Source organism: Notothenia rossii (assembly GCF_949606895.1).
Source record: "Notothenia rossii genome assembly, chromosome: 9".
Classification (NCBI taxonomy): domain Eukaryota; kingdom Metazoa; phylum Chordata; class Actinopteri; order Perciformes; family Nototheniidae; genus Notothenia; species Notothenia rossii.
The window spans coordinates 34791187-34813045 of record NC_136907.1 but is presented as its reverse complement, the minus strand read 5'-3'; the positions used below and the strand labels follow the sequence as shown (position 1 = coordinate 34813045).

Below are 21859 nucleotides of genomic sequence, written 5' to 3'. Positions count from 1 at the left end.
TTTTCTCTCATCTTCATCTTTTTTCTTCTTCCTTTTTTCGCTTCCAGAAAAATAGTTTCTCTTCATTTTTCAGTGCCTTTCCTTGTCATCAAGATTATTTTGTAAACAGTCATGCACGCGATTTGCAACACTGACCAGAGTAGAGCCTGGTTAAGGAGGGGACCCATTAGGGAGGTCTCCTACTGTCTGTCATTGCAAACGTTGCGCATTGCCCCCCTCACTCGAATTCGGGTAATCTACAATAATGGGGCCCCCACTATTGTAGATGAACTGAATTTGATGAAGGCTTATGGCAATGTATGATGTCTGTTTAATTGTATTTTTTTTATAATTTGTTGTTCTGAATTTTGCATTAAATCAAAAAAAACGACACTGATGTAGTTTTAAAGGTGTTTCGCCCCCTGGGGGCCCCCTACTGGTCTAGGGACCCAAGCAGTTGCCTGCCTTGCCTGTCCGCAAGCGGCGGCCCTGGACACAACAGTCGGGGTCCGTCTGTGTCAGTTCTTTGTTGTCAGATTGGTGTGTCCGGGCCTTTAGGCTTGTTTGAGATGAGCTGCGGCTCGTATCGAAAGTAGACTATAAAGACGGCCGACTGACATCATTCGGGAGGCTCTGTTGTGTGTGTACAGATGCCTCATGCTCCTTGCTGTTAACTGTGTACCTCATGTGGTAGTGGTTATTGTGATTTATGGTGTTTAGCTTAGGTTAGCGTTACGTTGAGTTGTTGGACTCACAGGTAGCTGTGTTTGCCTACAGCCTCTTTTTGTTGTAAATCCTTATCTCTATTTTGAACAGGCTCATTTTACTAGAGTCCTCCTTTTGTTTGTTCTTTAGCTTAACCAGCGCCCTTAAGGCCCCTTTTGTTTGTGCCCGGCCGTTTTTCCTGCCTTTTGTTTAACTTGTTGTACAAATAAACCCTTGTAATTTTACCAATTCAATTCTGGTGTATGTTGCATTCCTCTTCCCCTAGACGGGACGTAACAGTCCTCTATGGATGGCAGCTCCGTCCTGGTGATGTTCTGTGCAGTTTTCACCGCGGTCTGTAAAGCCTTACGATTGAGGGCAGTGCAGCTGCTGTACCGTGTCAGGATACTCTCTATGGTGCACCTGTAGAAGTATCCTGGAGTCCATGTTGAACCTCCTCAGCCTGGGGAGGAAGAAGAGCCGCTGTCGAGCTTTCTTGGTGATGGTGGTGGTGTGAAGAGTCCATGTCAGGTCCTCAGTGATGTGGACACCGAGGAACCTGAAGCTGCTGACTCTCTCCACCGTAGTCCCATTGATGTTGATGGGGGCGTGTCCCTGTCTCTACTGCTTCCTGTAATCCACAATCAGCTCCTTTGTTTTGCGGACGTTGAGATGGAGGTTGTTATCCTGGCACCAAGATGTCAGGTTTTCGACCTCCTCTCTGTAGGCCGTCTCGTCACGTCTATGATCTGGCCGATGACGGTTGTGTCGTCAACAAGCTTCACGATGGTGTTGGAGCAGTGTGTGGCCACGCAGTCATGAGTGAACAGGGAGTAGAGGAGACGGCTGAGCACGCAGCCTTGATGGGCTCCGGTGTTGAGGATCAGGGTGGAGGATGTGATGTTTCCCACCCACACTGCCTGGGGTCTGCCCGTCAGGAAGTTCAGGATCCTGTCACAGAGGGCGATGTTGAGCCTGAGGTCTCTGAGCTTGATGACCAGCTTGGAGGGCCCAATGGTATTGAATGCTGAACTGTAATCAATGAACAGCTTTCTCACATATGTGTTGCTCTGGTCCAGGTGTTAGAGGGCAGTGTGGATGGTGAGGCCTAAGGCGTCATCTGTAGACCTGTTTGCTCTGTAGGCAAACTGCAGGGGGTCCAGAGAGTCAGGGAGGGAGGAGGTGATGAATGTTTTGACTAACCGCTCAAAGCACTTCATGATGATGGAGGTGAGTGCTACTGGGCGGTAGTCGTTGAGGCTGGTTATTTTTGTCTTTTTGGGGACAGGAACGATGGTGGAGTGTACAGGTCGCAGTAAGCTTTACTCGGACAAAATACGTCTCAGGAAAGTTTGTTTGACTCTTTACTTAAAACAAAAGGTATCAAATACAAACACATATTTTCACAGGTAAAAACACTATGTTGCTCTGTGCTTCTTTCTCCTTCTCACACACAATCACCAGCAGCTGCCCTCGGCTATAACGTCTCATAATCACAAAACAGCTGCAGTTGTCTTTGCCGTCAATTCCACACGGCTGGTTCAAATAAATGATATAATAACACTATCAACAAAGGATTATAATATACAAATATATCAAACTATACATTTTAACATATGGCTCCTACAAAGACGTTAAGAGAAAAAGTCATATTTTCATGTCCCTTTGTGATAGATGCATTATTATCATTTTGATTGACAGAAGACATCCTGAAGTAAAGGTTGTTGTCATTTGACTTCTACCTCATTTTTCATTGCCTAGAGGACAACATGTAACACTTGGCTCATCTTGCCCGTATCCCCTACCTCAGCTTATTTTTTCCGCACTGTAAACTATCTGCTGTCGGGACGTTCCGTCTGTTTGGAGTCCTGCCTTTAACCATCTGCTCATTTTCAACAGACCATTAGGAGAAAGCATTCTGAGAGCATTGTGACATTGGTTTTATTTCATACTGCACAATTTATGACAATGCAATATTATTACCTGACTGGAGGTCACCTTTCCAATGTACAATAGCAGCTGGAGAGCCGAGCTAAAGAGCCGTAAAGACATGGAGGAACCACGTCATCAGCCTGAAAAGCTGTTAGTTGAATAGGTTTTGAAAGTCTTACCATTGGTGTCGTTAAAATGTGAACTTTTAGATTTGGCAGGCATTCATAGCACATCTCAACACAAGCCACTGTCCTGAATTAATCATAAATGCTGCTATCAAAATGTCAGGGTGTCTGTGCTATTTGTAAATCTGCTCAAAGGAAACACAGTGCGTCCACTTTCCCCTCCCTCTCTTCTGGTAGACCTTCTCAGATTTAATAACTGAGCGTTTGAGAGGAGAGTGTTTCTGCTGCCATTCAGCAAATGGAAGTCTTTTTTGAATTGTTGATGATACAGACATCCACATGCTTGTCCCCTGGATACATTTATGGAAAGTAGGACAGTGGTGAGCCCGATCACTAATCCTGAGTTCCCCCCTTCCCCTTCTCTCTCTGTCTCTCACAGGCCAGTCCCGCCCCGATCATCGTCAACACAGACACTTTGGAGTCTGCTCCTTACGTGAGTTTGAATCGCTCTGCCTTTTTTTAATGCATCTATTACTGTTTTTCAGTCAGTCTATGAATACTTCCAGTAGATTGAGGCACACTGGAGAAGTAGTACATTCAAATAACATCTATTACTGTGTTTGAGTTGAGACAGTAACTTATCAAAGTAACAAATTAGGGTTCAGTGCTGAATTATTGATGTTTCTCATGAAAATGACCAGCACAATACTTTCTCAAGACTTTTACCCCTCACATGTTGTGAGTGTTATACAAAAATAAATACATAATTCAGAATAAAAATCAGAATCAGAATTGAAGGTAAAGTGCAGCACAGAAGCTTGACAGAGAACAAATTGGGATTCAAGATGTTATGTTGTTGTCATGATAAAATAGTCACAGTCTGCAATAATAATACATTTATGTTGTTAGCGCGTTGACAGTACAGGTGCTCAAAGTTGCTTTACTGAGATATTGAAAAGAAAAGAACAACAAATAAATATAGTTAAAGTAAACTAATATGTTAAAGGTAAAGATGAAGAAAGATAAGGTAGATGAAGGTAGAGAAGATGGGTAAAGATGAAGAAAGGAGAACAGGAGCATCTGCCTCAGACAGTCTTTCTTTCTTTTGATGCATAATGACGGGGTGGCAAGCTACTAATGAATCACATCAGTGAGATTCACCATGAGATCTAGCTAGCCTCCACGTTGCAGAAAAGCCTGATGTTGATTACCAGGACATTAAATTGTTCCCCTTGAAGTGGCCCCTCTGAGCCCAGCAAGCAGCGGCCCTGGAAAACACTATTTTCCACTAAAGCATGCAAAGTTGGCCTTTATGATTGTCACATATTTTACATCATCCTGTATTTATTAAGCATCACTGGCATGTATTTTCATATTGAAGTCATATTTGAATGTCTTGTATTGTTTTCTGTTCCTCAGGTCAATGGAACAGAAATTGAATATGAATTTGAGGAAATCACTCTAGAGCGGGTGAGTGTCTTATAGTATCTAGTGCTCTCCTACAGGCTTCAAAATAAAATGTATAGTGTGGTTAATAAGAGGGGATTTGAATGATGTATGTATTCATGCATTATGGGATTAGAAAGCATAATACCAGCAACCCGGTATCACGGCAAGACGTGAACATGTGACGATTTACCATGCTGGGAGACATGAAGATGTCACGATTTCGTCCCTTCAAACGTGGCAGTTACATGGTATTGTTAACCAGGGAGAAATACCCGGAAATGCCAAGCAAATGCTACCCCGACGGTCGGTTTTTATTTTCAATATTAATATAATAATGATTTAATTTGTAATAGTCACACTCGATTATGCCGATTTTCTTGTTGCCCCAGCTGGTCGACACCTCTTTTAGCAGAAACAAAGGCTACATTAATGTATTAAATCGATGTTAATCCATGCCTGTGCATGTGGAATTAACGGACGTGACGTTGTGCGATTGAGTTGCCAGGCAACAGCTTCGGTTCATGTTAATTTACAAACTCTTCAACTACAACCGTAGTTATATTATAAAACATGTTAGAAGGCCTCACGAAATACTTTAATGTACATTTAAATGTGAAGGAATCCGTGTATACAAAATACATCCGTCATAAACGAAACCGAAAACAGACGTAGGCAAGATCCTCAGCTCGATATTTGGATGGTTTAGCCGCAATGCACGCTGGGATTTGGTGTTTATGCGATGTGAAATCCGAAAACATTTTTTTTAAATAATACTTTATTCCGAGTGTGCTTGCTTTTCTCTTTGAAAGTCATCACAAAACGGCATTGTAATACACGGTTCGGCTGCATTAAATATTACATATCTGCCGTAGTTCTCTATTTATAGAGCCCTGCTGAGAAGACTTCTAGACAAACAGGAGAACTGCGGCCAAAACTGAAAACGTGACGTGGATCATAAATATATAAGCAATTAAACAACATCTTACATTTCTTTTCACACAATACGTCTCTTTTCAGTATCAACACTAATTCGGATGACTTTTATATTTGATCCAATTGGTAGATAGGCTGTATTTACACCATAAAGGTGCACAGCTGATAGAAAGGGACACCTGGGGGGTATACAATTGTAAGATCCCTACGTTTTTTTCACCATTCATTCCAATGGCTGGCGTCTATGTCACGTGATCTTCAAATATATCTTATCAGAAAGAAAAAAACATGGCCGAACTTATTCTCGGTGGAAAATGCCTATTTTAAAGTTAGTTTGGCCATTAAAATGCGTTTTGATCCCATTTGATGCGAGAAATATGAGTTGTTATTTCAGATTGTGTGTGCAGTGGATGTACTTCAGTTTGCTAGTTATTACGAAGATTACTTCAGGAAATTGTGTCTATACAACGTTTTCATTGTTACCAAGGTGGTTGCTAGGGACGTTGCTATCGATATTATTTATGTTATGTTGTGTAACTGTTTAATGGTGTTATCTTTATTGCTACCCCTTTCCCCGTCAATGTATAGTGTTGGTCCACAGCGCAAACGTATTAGATTAACAAAATCTGCATCTAAAATTGTGGCATAGGTACGTTATTTTCCCCTGTGCAATTCCAGTCTCACATCTCACATCACATCGTCATAAACAAATACCGGAAACAGACCGAAAACATTTAAAATTTTTAAAAAAAAACTTTATTCCGAGTGTGCTTGCTTTTCTCTTTGAAAGTCATCACATAATGGCATTGTAATACATGAGTCGGCTGCATTAAATATTAAATATCTGCCGTAGTTCTCTATTTATTGAGCCCTGATTAGAAGTCTTCTAGACAAACATGAGGAACTGCCGTCAACACTGAAAACGTGACGTGGATCATAAATATATCAGCAATTAAACAACATCTTACATTTCTTTTCACACAATACGTCTCTTTGCAGTATCAACACTAATTTGGCCGACTTTTATATTTGATCCAATTGGTAGATAGGCTGTATTTACACCATAAAGGTGCATAGCTGATATAAAGGGACACCTAGTGGTTAAAGCATGTTATTGAATTTCATTATTTGTATTATTAGATATTAATAGGATCCCTATAAAGTATATTCATTACTCGTTATTCTCTACTAATAGTTAATTAAAGACTGTATATAATGACTATTTCCCACATCCCTTTCAAGATTTCAAGATTTTCTAAGGTTTATTGACATATCATATTCACAAACGGTGTAGTTATGCAATGAATGAAAAACTTGGGTCGCAGGTTCCTCAATAGTGCATTACAAGAAATCTTTCAATATTTGTGCATACCTCCAACTATGTTGAAGCACTTATTTTAACTGATATTATACATTATACTCTTATAAGATGTATGTAGATATTTCATCTCCGGCCTTGTCAGGTATTGAACAATCAATAAATAAAGAACACAGAATTATTAAATATAAAACACAGAATTTGTGTGATTATACTAAATTATTTACAAATAAACACCACTGCATATTTACAACTGTTACACATGCTGATGTAACGCAAATGTTTCCAACTTGGGATCAATAAAGTATATCTTATCTTAAGATGATCGATGGCTACTGCCATATTTGCAAAATTTGCCTCTGAACCTTGACAAGTGCATGTTTCAGGCTTATCAGTTAACAACAGGAGGGGTCACAGACATAAGACCAGCTGTTAAGTAAAGCTCTTCTGACCTTAGCTGGCATGTGGGTATACATATGAATGCTGCCCATTATGGGCACAAGCAATTTCCACCCATTTATTAATTATATGTTTTAAATTCGAGTGTTTCCTATCCCCTAAACCTCCAGGGATGTACACAGTTTAATACTGGCAACTTCTTATTATGGGAAATATGAAAACGTCTTTTAAAACTACAACTCCCAGTAGAGATGTGCCATAGATAGAGAACATGTTGCGAAACACAATAGCCAGCATGTGTAGTTCTGGGGACGGGGTGGACCCGTTCAAATCCAGTTTTGGACAGTCTGCCGTGGTTCCATCCCATTTCAAGTGCTGTTCGACGCTCGGCGTAACCCTCGGAGCACACTCTCCAATCACAGAGCTTGAGGACTATCACGGGGTTTGTCAAGCGAAGCGGAGAGAATACTTACTTCCGGGTGTAATATTCTCTAAAGCAAATGAGCTGCTCGACCCTCGGTCCTGACGGACTCCAACTTGTGTTTATTAATCAAACAAATAAATAAAAACAAGGATAATGATGTGTTATTGTTGAGTAAATAACAGTGTGTTATGTAGAAAAGGATAACAAATTAGAAGGAAAAAAAGATTTTTAAAAATACAGATTTCAGTATTCTGAGGCTCTGAGCCACCTTTCTTTTCCTCATGGACGGCAAAAAAAGTCTGAAATTATACGATTTAAAATAAAATCAATAATCGTGGCTTGATATTGAGTAATAACATGTTTTTATGGACCACACAGCTTCCGGTCTTCTCAGACCTGACCGTATCCATTTGCGTCTCATATGCACGCAAAACTCTGACTCAGAACTCAATGGGAATAGTTGGCGTATGATAGGCACGCAAAATCGAACTTTAGCGTATTTTCCAATGTGTAAAGTCGTGTCGTTTGTACGCAGACGGAAGAGAGTGGGTTGGGTTAACATGGTTTAACAATACCGTGTAACTGTCACGTTTGAAGGGACAAAATCGTGATATCTTCACGTCTCCCAGCATGGTAAATCGTCACATGTTCACGTCTTGCCGTGATACCGGGTTGAATACCAGATACACACAGCTACTGACCTGAAATAGCTTTTTTGGCAAACATCATGAATTCATTTCTAAGATCATGACATCGTTTTAACATGGATTACAAGCCTCTGGTCCTCTCAAGTGGTCGCCTTGGTGAGCACAACGCCATTTTTTATTCAGTGTTTGTGATCCTGCTGACAAATAAATATAAAAGCCAGGTTAACTCAGGAGAAAGGGTAGAATGTTGTAATGGTAATCTGAACACTTTGTAATCATACTGAGATGTGTCAAAGTGTCATGGACTTTAAAGACATTTGACTGATTTCCAACAGAAATTAAAGTCAACAATTAGGTCTATAAAGTTAATACCTTGAAGGCAATGAGGATGCTTGCAAGGTTATTTTTCACACAGTGCCGTCAAATAGTGCACAACACGTCTTTCATCTGTGGGTAAGTGATTCTCTATGCTACTCGTTCACCAGGGGGTAAATATCAAGTTGCCAAGGCATATGTGGAAGGATTGTGGAGGAGCTCAGCAGATCTGAAAAAATACAAATGAATGAATTCAAAACTAGAAACAAAATGCATCAAAATATTAGTGTCGAGGGAGAAAGTTAACAAAAAAGATAGAACAATTGGTGTTGTGCTGATATCTAGGATGTATTTATTTTCAACAGCCAGTAAACTAACAGCTAAAGTAAGCTTTTTATTATTTATATATGTTATATTATTTTCACATATTGTAAAATTGGCTCAAATTAAACACTTGACATGATGGCTGTCCTAAACACAAGTTTGGGAACCACTGCTATATAAAAACATTGAAGTAAAGATTGCATAGCTAATGCAAACCGTGTCCCGACACTTGCATCAGCACTCACATAGTGTTAAGGAAGTTTCTCTAGTGACATTAGAACAGCAGCAGAGTCATGTATTCAGGTTCTCTCTCTGTGCTCACTGATGCTCTCCATGGCGTAGGGTAACTCTGGGTTGGGCTTCAGCATTGCCGGAGGGACAGATAACCCCCACTTCGGCGACGACCCCGGCATCTTCATCACTAAGATCATCCCGGGGGGAGCTGCAGCAGAGGATGGACGCCTCAGGTCAGTCATCTTCCACACAGCTTTTTAATAAGGGATACCCAGAGAAATGTCCGAAGCCGAACAAGAAAAGAAAGCACTGCAGAAACTTGTAACAGGATGACTTAGAGATCATCTCTCAGCACTGTGGACTGGATATATCACTGCGTAATCCTTCACCACTGGATCATCTGTAAACATATCTGAGATATTAGACAGCAGTATCTTGTTTTGGTTAGTGTCCCAGGCATTTTGAAGTGTAATAATAATAATAATAATAATCACTTGAATTGATATAGCGCCTTTCATAACCTCAAGGTTGCTTCACAAAGAAACATACGAGGACAAGACATAAAACATAAAAACATAAACATAAAACAGGGGGCAGAAATGGAAGTATAAGTGGGGGGGGGGGGAGTGAGTTATTGTTGGAAGTTGATGTTGAACAGATGAGTTTTAAGGGTTGATTTGAAGATGTTGAGAGAAGGGGCGTTGCGGATTTCTGCAGGGAGGGAGTTCCAGAGGGTGGGGGCAGCGACACTGAAGGCACGGTCCCCGGAGGTGCGGAGGCGTGAATGGGGAATGGAGAGCAGGCCGGAGTCTGAGGATCGAAGGTTGCGGGACGGGATGTATGGGTGGAGGAGATCTGTGAGGTACTGAAGGGAGAGGGCATGGAGGGATTTGTAGGTAAGGAGGAGGAGTTTGTAGGTGATGCGGGACTTGACCGGGAGCCAGTGGAGGTTGAATAGAGTGGGGGTGATGTGCTGCCAGGGCTTGGTACGTGTGAGAACCCTGGCAGCTGAGTTCTGTATGTACTGGAGCCTGTTCAGGGTTTTGCTGGGAACCCCGGACAGGAGTCCGTTACAATAGTCCAGGCATGAGGTAATGAAACAATGTATCAGCTTCTCAGCAACAGAGTCGGACAGTGATGGCCGGAGTCTTGAAATATTTCTGAGGTGGAAGAAGGCTGATTTTGAAACGGATTTGATGTGGTTTTGAAATGAGAGGGTTGAATCCAAGACAACACCAAGGTTGCGGACCTGAGGTGTAGAAGGGAGTAACACTTCATGTCCTGCAGAAACTCTGCTTTATTCATCTTGCTGATTCCTTTTGTTCATATGAATCCTTTGCACTCTTTAATATGGAATCAGATTTAAATTGAAATAAGCAAACAAGAACTGTTAAATAATTTTAAAGAAATAGGAATTTGATGGAAAGTAAAACTCAACTAAACAAAAAAGTCATTGCAAAAGTGAAACTTATAACTATACCATCAAATCATTTGGGTAATGAAATAAACTATTGGTCTTTAACTTTTATGATAAATCAATACTTACACTTTATTGACCTCATAGGACTTCAGTAAAAAAGAAAGTGGGCAGTGAATGCTCCGTGCTGCTGTTTAGGGCGATGGTGTCGTGCAAAACCCAAATTTGCATTTGCTGCACTGAACATTGTCCGGGCACTTAGTTGTCACTTAGCCTGCGCCCGCACCCCCCCCCCCCAGGCAGTGCATGCAAACTAACTGTGAGGGCAGGAGCTGATGGTGAGAGAAAAGCAGGGGGATGTAAAAAGAGAAACAAATGCTAGCAAAGAGAGATTACTTTTCTTTGATGAGTTGAACAATTTTTGCTCATAAGCATGTAAAGGTATAAATCAGAAATCACACAAAAATAACAGTTTAAATCTCAAGAGCAACAAAACATTGGCAATATTTCTTCCCAATTAAAACCCACAACAATAATTCTTCACCACTCGGCAGCATCGGTGAGCAATGAACACATTCCACTTGGTGGCAATGACACAACCTGAAGTGATTCTTCACTCCCCTGGTGTAAAAGGCTTTTCAAAATCATAAACTCTCTGGGCTGGTATGAACCTGGAAAGTTGTAGAGGATAGACTACAGCAGGGGTACTCAAATACAAATCTAAAAGGTACAAAACATTTTTTTCAATAAGACAAAGGTCCGTTTATTACGGTCATTCAAACTTTTAAACAATTACAACAAGATTCTTAACACGAGGTTGCAAAAACAAAAATAATCTGTATGCAGCAGTTTTCATTGTTATTGTGTCTGTGCTCGATCCCTCAGAGTCGCAGTGTAAGATCTGCATTTATGAATAAAGGCAGCTGCACCCTCTTTCATTCACCATTCCCATTATTGCTTTATAAATGTCTTGCCCCCTTGTGTGTCCACTGAGGTTCGTCAGGCCCAACATCTTCAACAAACTCCCCCTTTGCCTCATCATAAAAACTCACTAACACCAGCAACTGAGCATTGTCAGTGGACTCATCCAGAGCTAAGGAAATGCACTGTGCTTTTTGTATTCCATCACAAAACTGATTAATCAAATGACCAGCCAGTATAATGTTCTTCCGGTTGCTGTGGAATCTGAGAGGGGGATTTGCTTGATTTGACCTGTTATTTCCTCTTTTAGTTTGCCTTCACACATGGTCTCCATCACTTCAGTCATGCATTATTTTATACTTCAGTTATGATCCAGTGGAAAGCCCTTACCTACTGGCCTAGTTCAACCAAAGTGGTTACTTTCTTTTGTCTGGGAAGTGTAGTTTTACACACCGTCTTATTTGACTTTCTCAGGACTTAAAACTGTTTTTTGGGGGCAGACCCCCACAAAGAAAAACATATATTTACACACGTAAGGTCATCATCTTAACAGTTTTGTATGCTCATCCGTAAGCAGAGCATCAAGTTGACATGTCTATTACAGCTGAATGTAGCGATTACCATCTTGTTCAGCAAAACGCCTCACAAACTGATTAAGATCAACAGCTTTAGTGCGTTTGATTCAATGCTGAGTACAGCCAACCTGGCAGGCTCTTCTCTGTCATTGCAGACCGCAAATACCTGATTCCTTCAGTACTTGGGTCCGAATGCTTCTCGTTTTGCGCCGTACCGTTCAAATGAAATCGCCACCTATCATATTTCCACGCTCGCGCCAGGGCCGGGGGAGGAGTTACAAGGCGTGCGTCTTGTGCTGCATTCACTTGTACTCGGACATTAGAGAATTTCTCTCATGAGCCACAACTTTTCTTTCAAAACAAAGCTGCCAACTGGGGTGGCAGCTGGGGTGGCAAGGCCTATTTTGAGGGTAGCAGTTGCCCCGCCATGCCACCCCAGTAGGTGAAACTAGGCTACTAGCTACAGCACAGATGCAACTAGATGAGCTGTTAACTCTCGCTCTGACTTTTTTTTTTTAAACACACACATTTTTCCCACCCGCATTCCGCGAAGACCCGCCCTACTGTGCCTGTGATTCGCAGACTGTTGATGGGGGAAAAAACGCTGACCGGATGCTGAATGTGATTGGACCAATGCGTTGAGAGACACACACAGACAGTGGAACAGTCAGACATGCAGAGCGCTGTTTGTTGTTGGACATAGCGGAACATTTTGACTCGTTGCGTTGTGGCGATGACTCGCATATGAAAAGTATAATTTGCTCAGAGTCCAGAGACAGTTGTGGTTCGGTCCGGATCTGGACCGGAGTCCGGACTTTGAGGATGCCTGGACTACAGTTTGGCCCCACAGAACATTAGTCAAACCTTTTTCTGGAGAAGTGCGCAGGTGTAAGTGCCAGTAGATGAAGGAGTGTGTTCACTCTGCAGGACGTCCTGTAGCTGGAGCAGGATCAGAGGGTTGCCCTGTAATATCACTGTATGAAATGACACACACACACACACACACACACACACACACACACACACACACACACACACACACACACACACACACACACACACACACACACACACACACACACACACACACACACACACACACACACACACACACACACACACACACACACACACACACACACACACACACACACACACCATTTTTTTTTCTTTTTTTCTCACTTTTTTAAAACTATTCTTCTTTTTCTATTACTTTTAATATAGTGTATTTTAATATTGTCTGCTCATCTGTATTATTGTGTTGCATTGTTGGAGAAGCCTGTGACCTAAGATTTTTAACGACATAATTACTCTGTAGCTATGTTAGTTTGACAATAAAGAACCTTGAACCTTGAACCTTGAAGATGCACCTCCCTGTCCCTGTTTAAGCAACACACTCTCACTCCATAATCGTCCAGGAGCGACGTTTGGTCAGGGTCCCGTGGCGTGCAGTTGTGACGCTCCTAGGCTCCTTTAGCTTCATAAAGGGACGCAAATAGCTTTCAACTGATTGCAATCTATTCCCACCTGCGGCGCGGCTGCCCTTAAAGGCAATGTGACCGTCCATTCCCATTGGATAACGGAGAATTGTACAACCGGAAGTAAGTATTCCCCTTACTGTCGATTGATTTTACAGTGATATCTGCACTACTCATCGACTAAAAAACACCAGATTATCCTTGTTAATTACACAACATTGATTGGTTTAAATTGTGTGCAATGCTTTTGTATTTTTCCCCTTTGATTCGGAGAAACAAATATTTTTTCGGAGTAAAGGATGGTAGAAGACACTACACTACCCAGAATCCCCAGCTATCGTTTAGGACTACACCATGTGATTCAGTTCCACCATACTAATGAAGCCTCCAGGAGCAGATGAGCCTAAGGGCTTAGCTAATCTTCAGTCTGCTGATGTTTGCTATTGCCATTTCTGTGGTGGCAAAGTAAAAAAGAAAAGAAAAAAGATAACAAAAAAGATAACAATTAAGGACAAGTGTGTGCTTTTTCAGCGTTTGACCTCGGTCACAGCCTTCTCTCCATTATTTGAGCAAATGCCTTCTTCCTGAGTCACAAGTTTGAGAAACCGGCTCGAGATACACTTTTTGTTATATTCCATGGAATGCTCTTAACATCCCGATAGCAATGAACATCAAAGTGCTTTGACAAAACATCCATAAAAAAATGTCATCTGTGGAAGGCTCTGTAAGGAAGTGGCATATTTTTTTCCGGTTGTGTATTTTCAAATTCTAGCTGGTTTCTCCAAAATTACCTACCCCACCTTTGAATAAATCTTTTTTTTTTTTTTTGAATATTATATGTCAGATTCCTCCACGTACCACTAGCGGGAGCTGGTGTACCACCAGTGGTATGCGTACCACAGGTTGAGAACCACTGCTTTAGAGAATATTACACCCGGAAGTAAGTATTCTCTCCGCTTCGCATGACAAACCCTGTGATAGTCCTCAAGCTCTGTGATTGGAGAATGTGCTCCGAGGGTTACGCCGAGCGTCGAACAGCACTTGAAATGGGATGGAACCACGGCAGACTGTCCGAAACTGGATTTGAAAGTGTCCACCACGTCCCCCCCTCCCCCACCCCGTCCCCAGAACTACACATGCTGGCTATTGTGTTTCGCAACATGTTCTCTATCTATGGCACGTCTCTACTGGGAGTTGTAGTTTTAAAAGACGTTTTCGTATTTCCCATAATAAGAAGTTGCCAGTATTAAACTGTGTACATCCCTGGAGGTTTAGGGGATAGGAAACACTCAAATTTAAAACATATAATTAATAAATGGGTGAAAATTGCTGAAAAATAGCATTAATATATACCCACATGCCAGCTAAGGTCAGAAGAGCTTTATTAACAGCTGGTCTTATGTTTGTGACCCCTCCTGTTGTTGATAACATTACATCACATTAATTGATAAGCCTGAAACATGCACTTGTCAAGGTTCAGAGACACATTTTGCAAATATGGCAGTAGCCATCGATCATCTTAAGATAAGATATACTTTATTGATCCCAAGTTGGAAACATTTGCTTTACATCAGCATGTGTAACAGTTGTAAATATGCAGTGGTATTTATTTGTAAATCATTTAGTATAATCACACAAATTCTGTGTTTTATATTTAATAATTCTGTGTTCTATATTTGTTGATTGTTCAATACCTGACAAGGCCGGAGATGAAATATCTATATACATCCTATAAGACTATAATACATATGTATAATATCAGTTAAAATAAGTGCTTCAACATAGTTAACATTGCTGGAAGTACACAAATATTGATAGATGTCCTGTAATGCACTATTGAGGAACCTGCGACCCAAGTTTTTAATTCATTGCATAACTACACCGTTTGTGAATATGATATGTCAATAAACCTTAGAAAATCTTGAAATCTTGAAAGGGATGTGCAAAATAGTCATTATATACAGTCTTTAATTACCTATTAGTAGAGAATAACGAGTAATCAATATACTTTATAGGAATCCTATTAATATCTGATAATAAAAATAATGAAATTCAATAACATGCTTTAACCACCAGGTGTCCCTTTCTATCAGCTGTGCACCTTTATGATGTAAATACAGCCTACCAATTGGATCAAATATAAAAGTCAGCCGAATTAGTGTTGATCCTGCAAAGAGACGTATTGTGTGAAAATAAATGTAAGATGTTGTTTAATTGCTGATATATTTATGATCAATGTCACATTTTCAGTGTTGGCGGCAGTTCCTCATGTTTGTCTAGAAGTCTTCTCATCAGGGCTCTATAAATAGACAACTACAGCAGATATGTAATATTTAATGCAGCCGAACCGTGTATTACAATGCCGTTATGTGATGACTTTCAAAGAGAAAAGCAAGCACACTCGGAATAAAGTATTATTTTATTATAAAAAAAATGTTTTCGGTCTGTTTCCGGTATTTGTTAATGACGATGTGATGTGAGATGTGAGACTGGAATTATATATTAATGCTGCCCATTATGGGCACAAGCAATTTTCACCCATTTATTAATTATATGTTTTAAATTTGAGTGTTTCCTATCCCCTAAACCTCCAGGGATGTACACAGTTTAATACTGGCTACTTCTTATTATGGGAAATACGAAAACGTCTTTTAAAACTACAAGTCCCAGTAGAGACGTGCCATAGATAGAGAACATGTTGCGAAACACAATAGCCAGCATGTGTAGTTCTGGGGACGGGGTGGGGGAGGGGGGGTACGCGGTGGACCCTTTCAAATCCAGTTTTGGACAGTCTGCCGTGGTTCCATCCCATTTCAAGCAGTAGCGTGGCGTGGGGAAAAAATTAGGGGAAGCCAATGATACGTCCTTTCCTTTGGGGTGGGGGGGGGGTGTGGTGGTCAATGTAATAACGTAACCAGATGAGTGATTACAGCGCCCGGTATCATTTTACACACATTTGTATAATACAGATGCAGGACTTACACACGCCTGTTATCTGACAGACAGGTCCGCACGCACTTTCCAGCCGAAACTCTAATAAGCATTCATTCACAAACTAAATCAGGAGACCATTAACGTTTTACGTCCGGTTCGCTCCTTTGTTCCTCGCTGTACACAGCCCCAGTTTGGGCATTGGCCTGTCATCAGATTGTATTTGTTGTTGCTGCTGCAGCGGAAGTTTAGTCCAATTATTTTTGATTAAATACTCCAAATCTCCACCCTCCATAATTGCACTTGCTTCAGTTGCTTGCTACTTTCTAACGGCGGTGAAAGTGGTGCAGTGACGCTATCTATCTTCTATCGATTAGATTTATGATTCGAAAATTATAAAAGTAGGGTAGACATGTGGATATTATCCGACTGAACAAAACGTGCATTTACCTAACAGGTTCTTTTCCACTGACCTTTTTTCGAGCTATTTTCCAAAATCCTATGGAGAAATCCCATTGTTATTTTGTCGAGGGAAACCGAGCGCAGCTTACTTCCGCTTTTTGGAACGCGTCACTGCACCACTAAGTTGATGCGATTTGATTGGATTGTGAGGCAAGGGAAGCCACCCGCCTCTGGCTTCCCTTGGCATGGCCCTGACCAATCACAGGTTGGCAGGCGCATGACGTGAGCCTCATCTGATAGGTCAATCCCTCCATTTTTTTTCACCAAGGGAAGCAAATTTAAGCTGGCCTCCTCTCGCAACTGAGAGTGCAATCTACTGTTTCACCATAACATCTAGAGGGGCGCTGTTTCACTCTTTGTAAAATACTCAATGAGAATGGGGGAGAGACGGGCCGGCAGCAAAACACAACAATGAATTTCCGAAACTAAACAAAGTGTTTTTATTTATTTATTAAAATTATAACTACAATCCGAAAAAACAGGGGAAGCCTGGCTTCCCTTGGCCTCCAGGAGAAAACGCCACTGATTTCAAGTGCTGTTCGACGCTCGGCGTAACCAACCCTCGGAGCACACTCTCCAATCACAGAGCTTGAGGAGAATCACGGGGTTTGTCATGCGAAGCGGAGAGAATACTTACTTCCGGGTGTAATATTCTCTAAAGCAAATGAGCTGCTCCGACCCTCGGTCCTGACGGACTCCAACTTGTGTTTATTAATCAAACAAATAAATAAGCACAAGGATAATCATGTGTTATTGTTGACTAAATGGAGAATTGCACAGGGGAAAATAACGTAGGCTTTAAAGTAAGCACAGGTTTTTTCCATCGCTTTTGTGTTACAAATATCAAAACAATAACTAAATATATCCTTCGTAAACTAAACCAGAAACAGCAGTATAAAGAGAAAAGCAAGCATACTCGGAATAAAATGTTTTCGGTCTGTTTCTCTCTGGTCCAGATCCAGACCGAACCACAACTGTCTCTGGACTCTGAGCAAATTATACTTTTCATATGCGAGACATCGCCACAACGCAACGAGTCAAAATGTTTCGCTATGTCCAACAACAAACAGCGCTCTGCATGTCCGACTGTTCCACTGTCTGTGTGTGTCTGTCAACGCATTGGTCCAATCACATTCAGCATCCGGTCAGCGTTTTTTCCCCCATCAACAGTCTGCGAATCACAGGCACAGTAGGGCGGGTCTTCGCGGAATGCGGGTGGGAAAAATGTGTGTGTTTAAAAAAAAAAAGTCAGAGCGAGAGTTAACAGCTCATCTAGTTGCATCTGTATTGTAGCTAGTAGCCTAGTTTCACCGACTGGGGTGGCATGGCGGGGCAACTGCTACCCTCAAAATAGGCCTTGCCACCCCAGCTGCCACCCCAGTTGGCAGCTTTGTTTTGAAAGAAAAGTTGTGGCTCATCGGACATTTATGAGAGAAATTCTCTAATGTCCGAGTACAAGTGAATGCAACACAAGACGCACGCCTTTTAACCCCTCCCCTGGCCCTGGCGCGAGCGTGGAAATATGATAGGCGGCGATTTCATTTGAACGGTACGGCACAAAACGAGAAGCATTCGGACCCAAGTACTGAAGGAATCAGGTATTTGCAGTCTGCAATGACAGAGAAGAGCCTGTCAGGTTGGTTGTACTCAGCATGGAATCAAAACGCACTAAAGCTGTTGATCTTAATCAGTTTGTGAGGCGTTTTGCTGAACAAGATGGTAATCACCGCATTCAGCTGTAATAGACATGTCAACTTGATGCTCTGCTCACGGATGAGCAAACAAAACTGTTAAGATGATGACCTTACGTGTGTAAATATATGTTTTTCTTTGTGGGGGTCTGCCCCCAAAAAACTGTTTTAAGTCCTGAGAAAGTCAAATAAGACAGTGTGTAAAACTACACTTCCCAGACAAAAGAAAGTAACCACTTTGATTGAACTAGGCCCGTAGGTAAGGGCTTTCCACTGGATCCCCACTGAAGTATAAAATAATGCATGACTGAAGTGATGGAGACCATGTGTGAAGGCAAACTAAAAGAGGAAATAACAGGTCAAATCAAGCAAATCCCCCTCTCAGATTCCACAGCAACCAGAAGAACATTATACTGGCTGGTGACTTGATTAATCAGTTTTGTGATGGAATACAAAAAGCACAGTGCATTTCCTTAGCTGTGGATGAGTCCACTGACACCACTGACAATGCTTAGTTGCTGGTGTTAGTGAGTTTTTATTATGAGGCAAAGGGGGAGTTTGTTGAAGATGTTGGACCTGACGAACCTCAGTGGACACACAAGGGGGCAAGACATTTATAAAGCAATAATGGGAATGCTGAATGAAAGAGGGTGCAGCTGCCTTTATTCATAACTGCAGCTCTTACACTGTGACTCTGAGGGATCGAGCACAGAAACAATAACAATGAAAACTGCTGCATACAGATTATTTTTGTTTTTGCAACCTCGTGTTAAGAATCTTGTTGTAATTGTTTAAAAGTTTGAATGACCGTAATAAACGGACCTGTTAGGAGCTACTTTTAGCCCTAAGATCCTTTGTGAATACGGCCCCCTGAACGTCAGCAGAGCAAAAATCTAGAGGCAGATAATAGAACTCCTCTGACTATACTGTGAACATTCATTGAACAAAATTGAATATAAATTATTTTGCGTATTTGAAAAAAATAAATGTATACATCTAAATGTGGAAAAACTAAAATATCAATTAATAACTATACATTAGCAACATAGATTACAATTTCATACCCAAAATCTAGATGGAGGAACAAACATGCTTAATTCGTAACCTCACCTTATTCAATTCAACACATTCATCTTTTTGTACATTTTCGTAGCTGGAATTTTTTTTATCAAACTTGTCAACACTGATTATTTTTAATTGTGATAGAACGGCAATACACAAAGTAGTCAACATAGTGTGAATCCATATAAGAGGACGTCTTGTTTGGCGTTATAAATGATTACTAATAATAACATTTTCTCCACACTGCTTCTCTTCCAGAGTAAACGACTGCATACTGCGGGTGAACGATGTCGACGTGTCTGAGGTGTGCCACAGCAAGGCGGTGGAGGCTCTGAAGGTGGCAGACTCCATCGTGAGGCTGTATGTGCGGCGCCGCAGGCCGATGCTGGAGACCATCATCGAGATCAAACTCATCAAAGGGCCCAAAGGTGGGCTCAGGCGCACACACACACACACACACACACACACACACACACACACACCCACACACACACACACACACACACACACACACACACACACACACACACACAGACAGACACACAGACACACACAGACACACACACACACACACACACACACACACACACACACACACACACACACGCACACAGTCCACCATACATTCAATCACACACAGAAGTATTGTAACAGTTGAACATTTCAGTAGCCACTGTTCCTTAAGCATATTTTGTTTTTACAATGAGATTAGCGGTACTGCTCTGTGCATTGGGGTGTTGTAGTAGTAGTTGTAGTAGTACAGTAGATGTTTTCTGTAAAACTGTTCCTCCAACAAAAAAGTGACCCAAAACTTTCAAATGTGAATATACAGTATATAATATTTAGACAAACTGCTGGTTTAAAAGAACATTTAAATGTATAAGCGTTGACATGTACAGTATCATGACACACGCGCGTTATATATTGGTGGTATTTTATGATGCTTAACATACAACTGTCATCCACACAACCTAGAAACTAAACAGTTACTTTCACATATGCAAACACACACAGGGCTTGGCTTCAGTATTGCAGGTGGCGTTGGAAACCAGCACATCCCAGGTGACAACAGCATTTATGTCACCAAGATCATTGATGGCGGTGCAGCTCAGAAGGACTTCAGACTACAAGTAGGGGACAGGCTGTTAATGGTGAGTACTTGATTAAGTTTAAAAGCTTGCATACGTATATTTAAGCAAATAAATGTTAGGTATATTTTCAGAGATACTTTCACATTAAAACAATACAGTAATTCTTCACTGAACCTCAGTGGAACCGTTAAACAATTTGATGTCCAAACAGCCAACACACTAAAGTAACCCATTGAAAGAAAATCTAATACAAAAGGTTAGCTCATAAGCAGGCACTCTATGAAGCTTAGAGTTGTTGAATTGTAATGTTCCAACTCAGTGGTCAGTTTGGGGGGTGGGAATGTTGTGGAATTAAGCAATCATACACGAGAGGCTCCAGTACAGGCGTACGGACCTCGGTGCAAGCGCCTCGGTCCTGCCGCAGTACTGTCGTACCAATAATGACGTTCAAGAACGGCCTCAAGTGTATGATTGCGATTCTATTACACAAACTATCATTGTAATCAGCAATATCGTAAAATAATTTCATAATGTGGGCTAATTTGCTCCCAAACCTACGCTTTCTGCTTGAGTTAATCTCCGTCAGAAAAGTATAAAGTAGTTCCCATGGTAACGATAGCCGATCAAACACTCCTGCTACCCCGCTTACAATTATTGATATAATTATAGTAAATAATATATTATTAACCAATTTATTGAAAACAATTTATCGAAAACAATTCTTGAATTAGGCTATTTAAATATCTGAGTAATCACTGTGTGGGATTAGCGGAAAAAATCAAATCAGGCTGTCCATGGTGCTGAAACATTTTGGGTTCAGAATGAAGATGGATGTTCATGCTGCCATTAAAAGTGCAATTCTTGAAACAGCTCTCCATGAACTCCATGCCAGACTTTTTTGCAGGAGGTGCTGTGGTGTTCACGGGTAGGACTACGTTATAGGAAGAGCTTTCCTCCAGTGGCCGTTTCATGGCGTGTCCCGGCCCGGCAAAAAGCGCGTTGCTCCACATCTTTCTGTTGTCTCGAGATGGAGCCTAGTAGCTGCGAAGCGATTACTCGTTTTTATGTCCGCTCACGGACATGATTTCTCTGGCCTCCAACCCTGCCTCCGCCAGCCGCTGTATGCTGTATGCTGTATGCTGTATATGCTGTATGCTGTATGCTGTATGCTGTATGCTGTATGCTGTATGCTGTATGCTGTATGAGAGACAATGTATAACAGTGTAACGGCTGTGTGTCGCTAAACGTCGCTATGGAAACCACACGATGTAGGCTCATGGAAGTAGTTTCGGTAGGCTAGTGGCGTGTGTAGGCCACTGGATACTTTGTGATTAGGCACGTTCTATTTGATCATTGTTTGATCGTGGAATCAAACACGCCTATTGACCAATCAGAGAGCTTGCTCAAACCTATGTGTTATAGAATTGGGTTTAACACACTCCTTGTA

General features: G+C 41.4%; 1 protein-coding gene across 43 annotated transcripts in view; it reads left to right on the top strand.

Moving 5' to 3' along the window:
- Positions 1 to 21859, top strand: part of dlg2 (discs, large homolog 2) — a gene marked incomplete at its 5' end in the record, with an annotated part of 449978 nt that overhangs the window by 379292 nt on the left and 48827 nt on the right. For 41 of the 43 annotated variants that reach the window (XR_013802660.1, XM_079650348.1, XM_079650371.1 and 38 more), the window contains 5 exons: positions 3181 to 3234; positions 4161 to 4211; positions 8893 to 9017; positions 19580 to 19749; positions 20336 to 20472. Coding sequence is in view for 42 of the 43 variants with exons in the window: in XM_079650348.1 (XP_079506474.1) it covers positions 3181 to 3234; positions 4161 to 4211; positions 8893 to 9017; positions 19580 to 19749; positions 20336 to 20472 (537 nt within the window). Of the gene's footprint in view, positions 1 to 3180; positions 3235 to 4160; positions 4212 to 8892; positions 9018 to 18079; positions 18205 to 19579; positions 19750 to 20335; positions 20473 to 21859 lie in introns of those variants that run through there. The other 2 variants (XM_079650379.1, XM_079650381.1) reach the window with 2 other exon arrangements.